The sequence below is a fragment of the Callorhinus ursinus genome, unplaced genomic scaffold (assembly GCF_003265705.2).
Source record: "Callorhinus ursinus isolate GAN/ISIS: 27379988/994484 unplaced genomic scaffold, GSC_fseal_2.0 scaffold1, whole genome shotgun sequence".
In the NCBI taxonomy this organism is placed as follows: domain Eukaryota; kingdom Metazoa; phylum Chordata; class Mammalia; order Carnivora; family Otariidae; genus Callorhinus; species Callorhinus ursinus.
The window spans coordinates 67252833-67265534 of record NW_027397063.1 but is presented as its reverse complement, the minus strand read 5'-3'; the positions used below and the strand labels follow the sequence as shown (position 1 = coordinate 67265534).

At 40.3% G+C, this 12702-nt stretch overlaps 1 protein-coding gene across 1 annotated transcript in view; it reads right to left on the bottom strand.

The window, feature by feature from the left end:
• Positions 1-1008: 1008 nt before the first annotated feature.
• Positions 1009-12702, bottom strand: part of GMNC (geminin coiled-coil domain containing) — a 37587-nt gene continuing 25893 nt past the window's right edge. The window contains exons 2-5 of the mRNA XM_073904561.1: positions 6426-6600; positions 4653-4741; positions 3170-3286; positions 1009-1629 (exon numbers count right to left, since the gene is read on the bottom strand). Of these exons, the coding sequence (XP_073760662.1) occupies positions 1009-1629; positions 3170-3286; positions 4653-4741; positions 6426-6600 (1002 nt within the window). The remainder of the gene's footprint in view (positions 1630-3169; positions 3287-4652; positions 4742-6425; positions 6601-12702) is intronic.

The window sequence follows — 12702 nt, the reverse complement described above, 5'->3', positions numbered from 1 at the left end:
TCTAAGTCTCATGAGGATGGCCCCAAGGTCTAGCTTGCTCACATTTATTTTATCACCACCCCACCCCACAGAACAGCGCTGGGTGCATGGTGGGTGTTGTACAAGTATTTTGCATGGGCCAATGAATGAAAAAATGATTAGACGAATAAGTGAATGAATGAGGGAGACAATGGCAGAGCTGGGCTAGACTATACTTGCAGGACCAGAAGACTGACAGCACCTGGGCAATTTGGATGGTGACTTGTTGTTACCAAACGTCCCTCAAACATGTTCTAGTTTGAGTCATGTTGGCTAAAGAGGCAATGCCAGGTGCCTACAGAAGCTGATAGACCGTGGCGCCTTTTGAAGTCCTCTTAATTCTCTTTCATTTTTTAATTTATCAGTGGTGTTTCTTATTCAGTAGAGTTACAGCTCTTTGAAGAGGCTCTTTGTCAACTCCACCATGGGACACTTAACTGCTCCTGTCTACACTATGTCTTTGGGAATGATGATGGCCAGAGACCCTTGCTTCTACCTCAGCCCCACAATCTGAACACTCAGTAACAGGCACCTGGAGCAACAATAGTGTTCACTCTAAAGGCAGTTTTCAGAAATGAGGAGCAAGACAGGATAAAAGTGTGAGGGTAGAGGCTGTGAACATTTAAACTGCTTGATGAAAGGAGAAAAGCTGTTAAGACTTGCTATAATTGGAACCGTAGATGTAAGCCTCAAAGGAATATTCAGTCAATAGAAAAATACCTTTTCAGGTACAGGGTGAAGGGAGGAAGTCAACAGCAGGTGTGGGTGTGTAAACAAGTCAAATTTAGGTGAAAGAAGAGTAGGCATGTTTCATTATGGATTCTTGGAAGCTGTGCTCTGCAGATTTAAGTGGGTAATTGAGAGTGACATTTAAAGTGGTAGGAGACAGTCGAGGCAAAAGCTTCCATGTTCCAAATAGTCAGGTTCAAGTGCAAGAGAGGTTCGTTGTAAACAGAGCTTATGGCAGTCTTTTGTGATAGAAGGGGGTCACTAAGACTGCTTAGGGACCCAGGTAAACTTCCAGCCTCCCACCTCATCTCGACAAACAAAGGCTTGTCCCTGGTGGAAGGAATGAGTTTTCACATTACAGTGAGGGCTTAGGGATGTGGAAAAGGCCATCTCCGTTTTATTGGGTGACACATCAGAAGTAGAGTAAAGAGGAGTTTGCAGCCCTCCTGGCGGATTTGAAAGTTGAGAAAGGAAGTGAAAATCTTCCCTGTGCCTGGCAGTGCTATGTGAGCGGGTTGCTGGGTCACCTCCATAGTCAATTGGCAGATCCTCCCTGGGGACATTTTCATAATCAACTGCATCATCCAGAAATGGGGGAAATGTGCTGGCAATTCTTCTGGGATGAGAGGAGTGGGCACTGTAGTTAGCTGATGAAGTGTCATCGATGGTGTTGAGGTCTTTTAACCCAAGTGTTTGAAGAACCCAGGGGTCCACAGGGAGCCCAGGCTGTTCTTCACAGTTAGCAAATTCACGAGAGAGGTTTCTCTTGGCATTTTTGTGATGGGGGATCTCAGGAGGAAAATATCTTTGCTCTTTGGGTTTCCTCTTGCCCTTTCTGAATTGTCCACATGCTTTGGAAAACTCATCTGATGACAGCAATTTCTAAGGCAGTAGTATTTGGAAAATATACAGTCAGACAGTCAACCAAGATCATTTTCTTTACTCTTGTCTAATTAAAACTCCTTCATATATTTATTATTCACCTAATTTCTTAGAAAATGTGATTAAATTTCTATTATCTCTCTCTCTCTCTCTCTCATACACACACACACACACACGTACGTAAAAGTAATTGGATTGGTTTCTATTTCTAAATTAAAATCTATAATGACAAGTAACCACCCGGAAGCCACAATTCATGTTATTTACTGATCATTTAAAAACATTGAAAGAAATAATGTCTTTAAATTTTCAATTCAGGGAAGTAATTATTTTTATAATAATGACAATAATAGCAACTATCACATATTGAACACTGACTACATGCATAGTAATCTCATTTTATAAAATCCACTTTAGTGAGGAAACTGAGGCACAAACATATTAGTGACTTATTAAGGATCATGCAGCCTAGATTAAATCTAAGTCATCTGAATCTAGACAGAGCAACTGATTGAAACAATGACACTGCTTCTTCTTATTTTGTTAACTTTCATAGCACTCTCATGAGATATGTATTATTCCACATCTTGAACAATTGGGGAAAAGAGAGAAAAAAAACCTGCCTAATCAATATCATTTACTAATTTAATACATGTTCTTTTTTATAAAATGGTGGTTGGAGTGAGATGTGCTCCTTTTCTTAACAAAGCTGACTAGATTGTAACTGAATTGCAAAGGAATCAGATATGGTACCCTTTTTTCTCTGAACTGTTATTTCCAGTGAAAATGGTAAGATGCATCATCAATTTAAATTAAATAATATCAAATAATGCAGGTTGTCTAGCAGCAAGGTAAAGATTGATGACAGAAGCAATAATGATAACAGAATGGCAAAAAGATAACAAAAATACAAAACCCAAAGGAAAGGAAGAAGACTAGAGAGAGATTGTGGACAAGCTATTTGTCCTTGAGTTAGAAATAGTCCGTTTTAAAAGTATAAGAAAAAAAGTTCCCTAAAAGATAATGTAATTGGCAATATATAATTGTCAGTGAAGAGATCTGGCCTCCAGTCCTATTCATAACATTTTAGAGCTGGGGAGATTCTTAAAGGATCTTTTAGCCCCTGCATTTACAGATGAAGGTAAGTGAGGCTAAGTGACAGATTTACCAAAAGTCAAGCAGATAATTAAAAGAACCGAGTGTCTTTCAGATCTGATTCCCACTCCAGTGGTCCATCCATTTAACTCTGTCTTTTGATTAACCTCTGCTGTCTTAGCAATTCCCTGGACTGGCTTTTGATTCTTAAGCAACTCTTTTTGTAATAAATGGCTAAAATATGCAGTCTAGATAATTCCAAGAAATGATACATAAAAATTCTTTAGGAAGTGCTATATTTCTTTCAGAAAAATCCATCTAGCCTATGAATGCCTTTGAAGCCATGCTGTTCAATACACCTCCAACACTTAATCAAGCAGTTTTACCCAAATGGTCTCCGTTCTCAAATCACTGCTTTGCTCTTATAAATGGGATAGTTACATACCTTGGCCTTTTCCTCAAGACATTTAATCAAAGCAGAATTCAGGTATTGTCTGAGATGATTATTCTCTTCATGCAACCTAGCAAGTTCTTCTTCCTTCTGCACCAGAGTATCTTGGAGCTGCAAAAAGGCATACAATGGTGAAGGCCCCTCTACTATATTGACTTTGTAACCTTATAATAATGCCACTGATCCTTAACCTGCTTAAACTTGATTATTATTGTATTTGTTTTATGAACCAAACCTCAGGGGGCCCTTGTCCTCTAAGGCCTAAATTCAGTCTACACCCACCTACCACCCCATTGTTCATTTTTGTGCTCTGAACTTTTTATTCACTGCAAAGTATTTGAAGAGATTATATGACTTTTAAGATTGTAACCACAAGGGAATCGGGAAGGTCTGTAGGAAAATGAGCTGCGTGAAACTGTTTAAATATAGAAAAAGGTGTTTAGAAAGGTTTCGCTGGACTCCTTCCTTGCACGTTAAGAAAAGAAGAAAAACAAGGGGGAGGGGTTGGCTTCCCTCATCTTCAGATTGATCTGTTTGTATATCCACTAGATTAAATTACTCTCTCAGGAGCAACAACAAATAAAACATGGAAAATGAAGCAGCCTTTGCAAAACTTTATAATCATCCTCCCTTCTCCAAGTGATGAGCTATGTTTATGGATTAAAAATACAATCACATTCACTATATCATTTGATCTTTCCAACAGCCCTTTGAAGAAGGCAGCATAAATCTTTCAGTGTCATATTTAAGGTAAAAGAGGATTCAAGAGGTCATATAACTACAATGTATGAAGTTAGGGCCTGACTGTAGGCCGTCCTGGAGGGTTTTGGATATTGTTGTTGACTTTGTTGTTGTTTTTCCCTGTGACACTGATCACCTATCTTCACGTCCATCCCTCTGGACATATATCCACTTTGGTTCCAAGCTGAAAGTCAACATATGAATTTAACAAGGGAAAAGAAGCGAGGTGACATTAAGGGACGATGTTAAGAATAAACTGCATGCGAACTGAAATAAGTCAGACTGAGAACGACAAATGCCATATGATTTCATTCATACGTGGAATCTAAAAAACAAAACGAATGAATAAGCACACAAAAAGCAGAATCCCCAGACCTGTAACTATAGAGAACAAACTGATGGCTGCCAGAAGGAAGAAGGTAGTAGGATGAGCAAAATGGGTGAGGAGGAGAGGGAGATACAGGCTTCTAGTTATGGAGTGAATAAGTCACGGGAATAAAAGGCACAGCACAGGGGATACAGTTAATGATACTGTCATAGCGTTTATGGTGACAGATGGTAGCCGCACTTGTGATGAGTATAATGTATAGAGAAGTTGAATCACTATGTTATACACCTGAAACTAACTAAAAAAAAAAAATTAAACAGAAAATAAAACTAAAAAGAAAAAAAAAAAAAGAACAGACTACATAGAACCCGTCGGTCCAGTCTCAGGGTTCTGATGATCTACACATACCTGCTTGTTTCTGTAGAGCTGGGAGGAAAGCTGAGCCTCTTCCCACGAACATGAGTTAGGAACAGGGAAACCGGAGTCACTAGATGATTCTTTGTGAAAATACCAAATGGATAATTGAGAAAACACACTTGCAGTTTTTGTGTAATACAGAGCTCACTGAAGGATTTCAGACAGTTTAATAGATTCAACTACCTTTCTAAAAATAGCTATTGCCTCTACACAAGAAACAACATATTAAAGCCTTTCAGAAGGGATAAGCATGTTACGAAAGACAAATATTTATAGACTTTATGCCAGAATGGCTGAAGGGGTGAATTTTTAGGAGCTAAGAGGTCACATTTCTTCCTTACATATAAATTCCCACTGGCTAAATTTACAAAAACCATCCCATCTGCACTATGAATTCACTCAAATATTTATTGATCTTTCCCCCACTCGGCATAACATTGCAATTCCACTATGTTTTCCAAGTTTCTATCTTATTTTCTAAGGTTTAGTGCTTGTAGTGTTTAGCTCTAGAATCAAATGCTATTCTTGATGCTACCATTTTTTCCCCAGATGAAAATCTCTGCCTGTTTGCTTGCCAGTTAAAACTGATGGAGAGTATTCAGCATTATAAGTGGTAGCACTTCCTACTTTAAAATAATTTGGACCTTGCTTTTCTGAAGACCTTGATGAAAATCTCAAAACTGTACCCTGAACTCATGTATTCCAAATGTCATCATTTGTATGTCTTTTATGCTTTTGTAGAGTTTTTTTTCTTCCTTATTTGATAGCAAACTATAACTACACATAAAAACTATGCATGGGCATGCTATATTGGTTTACTTTTATTTTATTTTCCTCATCTAGTACAGTCTGACTCTTGCCCATCTCTACTGAAACTGACATATTACTGAAATATTTTTGACTAAATTAGAATGATGAGTAAGGAGACAGAAATCAAATTTTATACAGTTTGGTTTTATATTCTTGGGCATTCTGTCTTCTCTGTTGTTTGTGGTAGAAAGCTGAAATTGAATAACTCCCTTCCTGACATGTAAGTGTGTTTCAATATTTTGGGGCTTTTTGTTTGTTTTTTCTCAAATTCACACATATACAAAATAATGTGGTAGAACCAGGAATACAGATAGATACTTAATTCTGAAGTGCCTACCAGTTTTTCTAGAAACCAAAGTGTTAACATATAAATTCCTTTAATATTTATAAATGCTATTTACTCAGCCTCAGGTGATAATTAATACATAATTTTCCATCACAAAGTTATCTCTCCCTCCAAAGTTGAAGTCTTCTTTGGGCAAAAAGGAATCATTTTTTTTTTCCACTGATAAGACATTGTTCCTGGGACTTCCTTAGGAAATAAAAGAGTAAGTTAGTGGTTTTCCTTGCTTCTCTCTTATACCCAGGGAAAATTTCCTGAATTCCAAAAGAAATGCTCCAACTGGTATCTTGACTCCAAAAGCATCTCATAGTATTTTTTATAAAACTTTGATCCAACCCAAAATCCCTCAGTGGGTTGGAAGTCTCCAGGAACTGTTAAGTGTGGGGAGAACCACATATCGTCCAGTGGACAAGGGGGCGATTCCCATTTTCACTATCTGGCAAGTATAGAAAAGCAGGTTATTTAGGTTGTAAAATGCAGGAGTCTTTGGGCTTTCTTCAACTTCCCATAGCATCTCTTCCTCTACAGGGTTCTAGGCCATGATGCTTTGTAACTATGGGTGCTGGAAAAGGGCTTCAGACCTATCAGGAAAGCAGAAGAGCAGAACTTACCCTGTGCCTGTGGTGCTTGTTGGGGCTCTTTGTTGTCCAGGAGACCAGCAGCCCAGAAAGAGACCCAAGTCTCCGTGGAAACGTCAACACTAGATTCTGACGTTGTAGTGGAATACGGGCAATTATAGCTCTGGCCTCCTACAAAGTACTGGTCTTGGCAAGGCAGAACAGTGTTCTGTGAAAGTCAGTATGAGGGATTGGGGCGGGGGTGGGGAGGGTCCCAGGAGATGGGGTGATTGGGATTTGGAGGGGAATAAGGATGGGAGAAAGAGGCACAAATTAGTTGCAATGAATCAAAAACAGTACAGGTGTTAAGCATATATTCCAGATTAATTCGAGTGGTCAAAATACGTAATTACTAAAAAAGAATCAGCATCTTGGTTTGCCCAGTACTTTCCCTAGGACCTCCCAGCAAAGAACAGGCTAGTATTGGATGGACCAAATTTGTAAATATCCAAGAGTATTTTCTGTTGCCATGACTGAGTCATCTAACAGGCTATCCAGGATCTGAGTAAAAGGAATTCTACTTACTGATTGAAAGATGTAAGAACTATTTAGTTCTTTCTAGCAAATACCTTAATTATATTTCTAATAACCTTGAAAGACAAAAAGCCCAGAATGCTAAGGCTGAAATGGACTGAACATGACATATAAGGAAATCTCCTTATTTTAGCTTCTTAGTTTCTCAATTATAAACTTGCCCCATTCCTTCCTTCCTCCTTCCTCTGGCTTTAAATGCTGCTGGACCCTACAGTGGTCCAAATGGTTTGATATGGATGTATAGACATACAGATATATTCCAGAGATAACTAAATACATTTTGCTCCTAACCCCAAGCACAGTCACATATGGTCACTCCAAGTAAACATATCATCAAAGCTGAAGTATGTTAGTCAGCCAAGACAGCAGGCTCTAGGTCTCTCCAGCACTAGATCTCTGTGCCCTTCCAAAGTTATCTTGCCACTACAACTGCTTGGCATGTATTCTCCACTGTGTTCTGAGCCAGTGCACACCCCCCTGCCCCCGACTCCTCAAACTTCAAACACACACTCTTTCCAAATGTCCAAGCAGGGGCAGGTATGCAGCCTTCCTGGGTTAATTTGTACAACAGCCCATTCTTAATTATTTGTCAATGTTTAATCAGGTAAAAAGCCATTCATTTCAGCAGAGCCCAGCTTTGGACAAACTCTTTTTGACCACTACAAGTCTTTTGTTGACTTGAGGACTTTCTTGGGCATAACATAAACAGAGACAAAATAAATAATAATAAGAGAGAGACACACAGAAAAGTTAATTAAGTCACAATTTGTTAATATTCCCAGTAAGTTTTGGAAAAATCCAGTCTTGAAGCAAGTCCAGCTTGGGCAGTGCAGACCAAAGAAATTCGGCCCAGAGTTTATCAAGGACTATTTCTTTTATTCTAAAAGCATGTTCATAGGCTCTTTCCCTGAGGTTATTATTGAAATCAAATCTGAACTATTATGCAATTGACACCTGAGAAGAAAATAAATCTCAAATACCCTTAGACTAACTCAAATCCAAGTGTTTGCAAATATGCACATAATCTAGAGGAAACAGGTGGAAAGAAAAGTGAGTGCAAGTATAGAGGGAAAGAAAGTTGGGAGAAAGTACAGAGAGTAGAAATAACACAGCAGGTGAAAGGATGAGAGAGATGGGGAATGGGGGGGAGGGCGGGAGAGAGAGAGAGAGAGAAGATGGGGAGAAGAAAAAGCAGATGGGGCAGCAGAGAAGGCCCTTTTAATGGGCAGGTAGCAGAGAAATCTTGCATCCAAGGCGGAAGAAATTATAAATGCAAAGCTTACTAGCTCTCAGAGCCCCCAGGTTTCCCCAGCGCATTACCTAAACGCCGGCTCCTCACTTACCATCTTGCAGTGGAAGAAGGCGCTGCAGAAACTGAGCCCTCAATTTTTCGGAAATCCGGTGGGAGCTTTAAATGGGACTGAGGGGAGGAGCTAGGAGAGGCGAGTTCTAATCTGCGGGAGCTCCCAGTGACGCCGGGGACTCCCGGCGAGCGCCGCCCTCTGATTTGGTGCGAGGCTGTCAAACTGGTGACGTGAGTCAGGAGACCCGAAGCCAAAGTCACTGGCACTCAAGGCGACCGCCGCGCGGGGACCTTGAGACCTGCCGCGGCGCTCAGCGTCCCGGTGCGCTGCGCGGCTTCGAAACCCGCGCGGCGCCCGCTCGCTGCCTGCTCTCTGCCCGCGGTCTGCGGGGAGTTGGGGTGGGCGGGGACCGCGCTGCCGGCCCGACGGGGCGAACCCGGCTCCCCGAGCAGGGCGGGGCGGACTGGTCGGTCCTGCCCGCCGGGGCGTTGGGTCGGAGAAAGCCTAAAGCAGGGTGTCAGGGATCAGAGCGGCACTTGGGGTGCAGATGCAGCAGCCCCCAGACTTAATACTGTTCCTGTGTATTTCCTGGCCACGTGATCAATACCAAATTGCTGAATGACGTTGTGAATTGTTTGTTTTTTTTTTTTCCTACCGTTTGATAGATCTCATTTTCCCCAACTCCTGAAGTGGGTGTGAAATGTGAAGATGATCTATATGCATTCTAGAATCAAAGCTTCGGGGGAAGAGCCTTTCCTATCCATTTTGTTCAATGTTGTCTCCAAAGTGCCTGGAACAGTTCCTAACCTGTCATGGGTGTTCAATAAATAATTAATTAAGCTACGAATTTAAGAACCTAAAGTGTCTGTGTCTGTGTTGGTCCTATCTTCACAACTACGATCATATAGAATAAGTTATTACAATTAAGAGAAATACTTCTCAAAGTATTTGTTTCCCCCCATCTTTTCTCTTGCATTTTATTCTCACGATTCCTATGATGTTATAATCCACAGGAGAAAAAGGAGTAATATCATTTTTAAAACCATCCATCTACTACCAAAAACCAACTCTTATTTCAACTGGCAATAACCTAGGAGGCAGGTGCTCTTATTGTCCCTGTTTCAGTGGATGATGAATGAAGCACTGAAGTTAAGAAACATGACTGATGACTACACAATTAGCAAGGAGCAGACTCTGGATTAGAACCTCTGGCTCCAGCATCCTTGCTCCTAACTATCATAATTCTATTTTATTTTTTCTCACTGCACATTATAGCATTTCCTGTAATGGGCACTTTTACGGACTGGGTAGTGTTATCTCAGCATTTGTAGGTTGAATCTCCAACCCTGAATGTGACTGTATTTGGAGATAAGGCCTCTAAAGATTTAGAGAATCAAGGTTTAGAGATGATAAGGGTGGTGCCCTAATCTAGTAAGACTGGTGCTTGTAAGAAGAGGAAGAGACCCAGGAGATGACGTACCCAGAAAAAAGGCCATGTAAGAACACAGCCAGAAGGTGTCCATTTGCCAGTCAAGGAGAAAGGCCTCAGGAGAAACTGATAACCCACCCCACTGACACCTTGGTCTTAGACTTCCAGCCTCCAGAAATGTGAGAAAATGTTGTTTAAGCCATCTCATCTGTGGTTCTGGAAGCCCTAGCAAACTAATCCGGGCATGGTGTAGGGATTGAGAAAACTTCAGAATCTGGCTTGCATAGTCCTCTTTCTAAACCAGTTTGACCTTTATTCATTTTGCCCTGGATTGAACTCATCATCCAAAACACTTAGCAATGGCTAACATGGCAAATGCTCCTGAAGTGTTCTGTGTCTGACATTAAGGAAGGAATAGAAGAGGAAGAGGAGGAAGACACCAGACTTGATCGATACCCTTTCTCCTGTTCACACTGCTTGTTCACAGCATTTTTAAGTGAATAATACCAGCTTTGAGGATCACTGCCTGCAAGACTAATGGGTCTTACATGGGGTTACACGACATGACACATTTCAGTGAGTGACTAAATGCGGGTGGCACAAGGGGTGGGGATACCCTGGCAATATGACCCTGAGATGATGGGGGAAACAGATAAAAACCCGTTTAGGTTATGAGAATTGATGATCTTGTTGAGGGCAAAGAAAATCCTAATCATTTTTTTTTTTTTATGAGAGCCAGGGGAAGAAAAAGGAGGATTGTGTCGTTTTGTTTTTGGAAACTCATAAATTGGATATGTGGAACTCTGGAAGATATGATTTCTTGACTCTAAAAATGACACAAAGTGGGCAATTGAGCAAACATGACATGAAACAAAAGGGCATAGACGTTGGGTCCAAATATACCTGCGGTCTGATTGTTGTTCTACTCTCTGAGCCTGAAACACCTGGGGCTATATTATCATGGTCTCTAAATTCTCAGCGCCTATGGTAAATTAAGGAAGAATTATGTACCTGAGAAGCTTATTAAAAAGCTGACCACTAATGCGTGAAAATTCCAAATTCACTGCCTAAATCACAAATAGCAGCTATTATTATGTGTAGAAGATTCTTTGAACGTATATGCTGCTGTGTCTTGCCTGCTAAAAACAACTGAAAATAAAAGCTACATTTATTAAACAGATTTTTTGAGGGCTAAACATATTTTTTAAAAATCTTCGGTGGATTTTAGCACAGAGACATTTCAGAAATCATTAGCTACTTTAGTTTAGTGGGAGTGGGAGTGTATATGGTGTAAGAGGATCCCTAAAGTTAAACCGTAAAGAGCTATTGACAATTGAACATAAGTCACAAGATAAAGCTTACCTGAAATCATAAACCGATGGAAAAATTTCCAAATCCTTAAGATCTGATTTAAGCATATCTTTTTATTTAAGATCTACTCCTTGGGGCGGGGGGGGGGGGGTGCGTCTGGGTGGTTCAGTCGCAGGAGCCCCAGCGCAGGCTCCCTGTTCATCAGGGAGCCTGCTTCTCCCTCTCCTTCTGCCCCTCCCCCCAACTCATGCGCTCGCTCTCTCTCTCAAATAAATAAATAAAATTTTATTTTTTTAAAGATTTTATTTATTTATTTGAGAGAGAGAATGAGAGACAGAGAGAGAGAGCACATGAGAGGGGGTAGGGTCAAAGGGAGAAGCAGACTCCCTGCCGAGCAGGGACCCTGATGCGGGACCCCGATGCGGGACTCGATCCCGGGACTCGATCCCGGGACTTCAGGATCATGACCTGAGCCGAAGGCAGTCGCTTAACCAACTGAGCCACCCAGGCGCCCTAAATAAATAAAATTTTAAAACAAAAGATCTACTGCTTGGGTATAGCCTTATTTATTTTTTTGTTTGTTTGTTTATTTGAAGTTTTTTTTTTTAAATGAGTCAAGTAAGCAATAATGTGAAATCCTTTGGCCATTTTTTTATTCACGTTTTTGAAAGAAAGAGGTGCAACTTCTTTGGTGATTACTTTTTCTTCTGTAAACAATAAGATCAGTAAAAACTGTCTTTTGTATTGGGGCTGAAGAGATGGTGTAAAAAGGGAGGTAGCTAATAACAGCCCAATTGTTGAATTGGGGTACTACCTCCTGCCAGGGCAAAGAAATAATAAAATAGAAGGTAATTTGACCTACACACAAACCAAGTCTACAGACAGGAAAGGGTAGTGTGTGATCGGTGGTGGGCCAAGGAAATAAACAGATTGGCATATGGAATGTTCTTTTATTTCACCCCTGGAGGACACTTTATTTGATTACCTCATTAGTGAATTCAGTAGCATATATAATAAAAGAACAATATAGAAATTCTCTTTACAAACATGGCCTTCCCCTATAGCTTCAACAGCTGAATCTCCAGGCAATAAAGAAGATTGTATTTCTGCTTTCACATGTAAGGAAAGAAAAGCAGAACCCTTAGAGAAAATTCAGTTCAGTAGATGATTTACACTGGGAGACTTACCCCTTGCATATTTTATGTTAGCAAGTCTGGAGAACCATGACAGATTTAGTTCATTGAGGCATAGTTTTGAGTTTTACCCTTCCAGAATTATGTGTGGAAATCAATCATGCTGATATGAGCAGAGTCTTGCCTACTACCTACCAGCCACAGGTCAGCAGAGCTTCTAGGAACCATGCATATACAATAACATGCCATGGTAAATCCGTTTCTACATGAACAAAGGTATTTATACAAAAGAAAGTCAACGGTTAATTCTGGCAACAGAAAAGGAACAAAATAGGTTTGAGAAAATTATATCAGGTTATTAGCCAGAAAAGAGAAAGGCCTTGAACAAATTAAAGAATATTTAATTAGGGCCTGACTAGATTTGTGTAGTTTAGAGCTAAGTGTGTGTGTGTGTGTGTGGAGGGGGTGGGCAAGGAGATAAAAATTTATGATACTACTTTCTGGATTTTCCAGTTAGAATTTATTTCAATAACTTTATAACCAGTTTTAAACCTTTATTT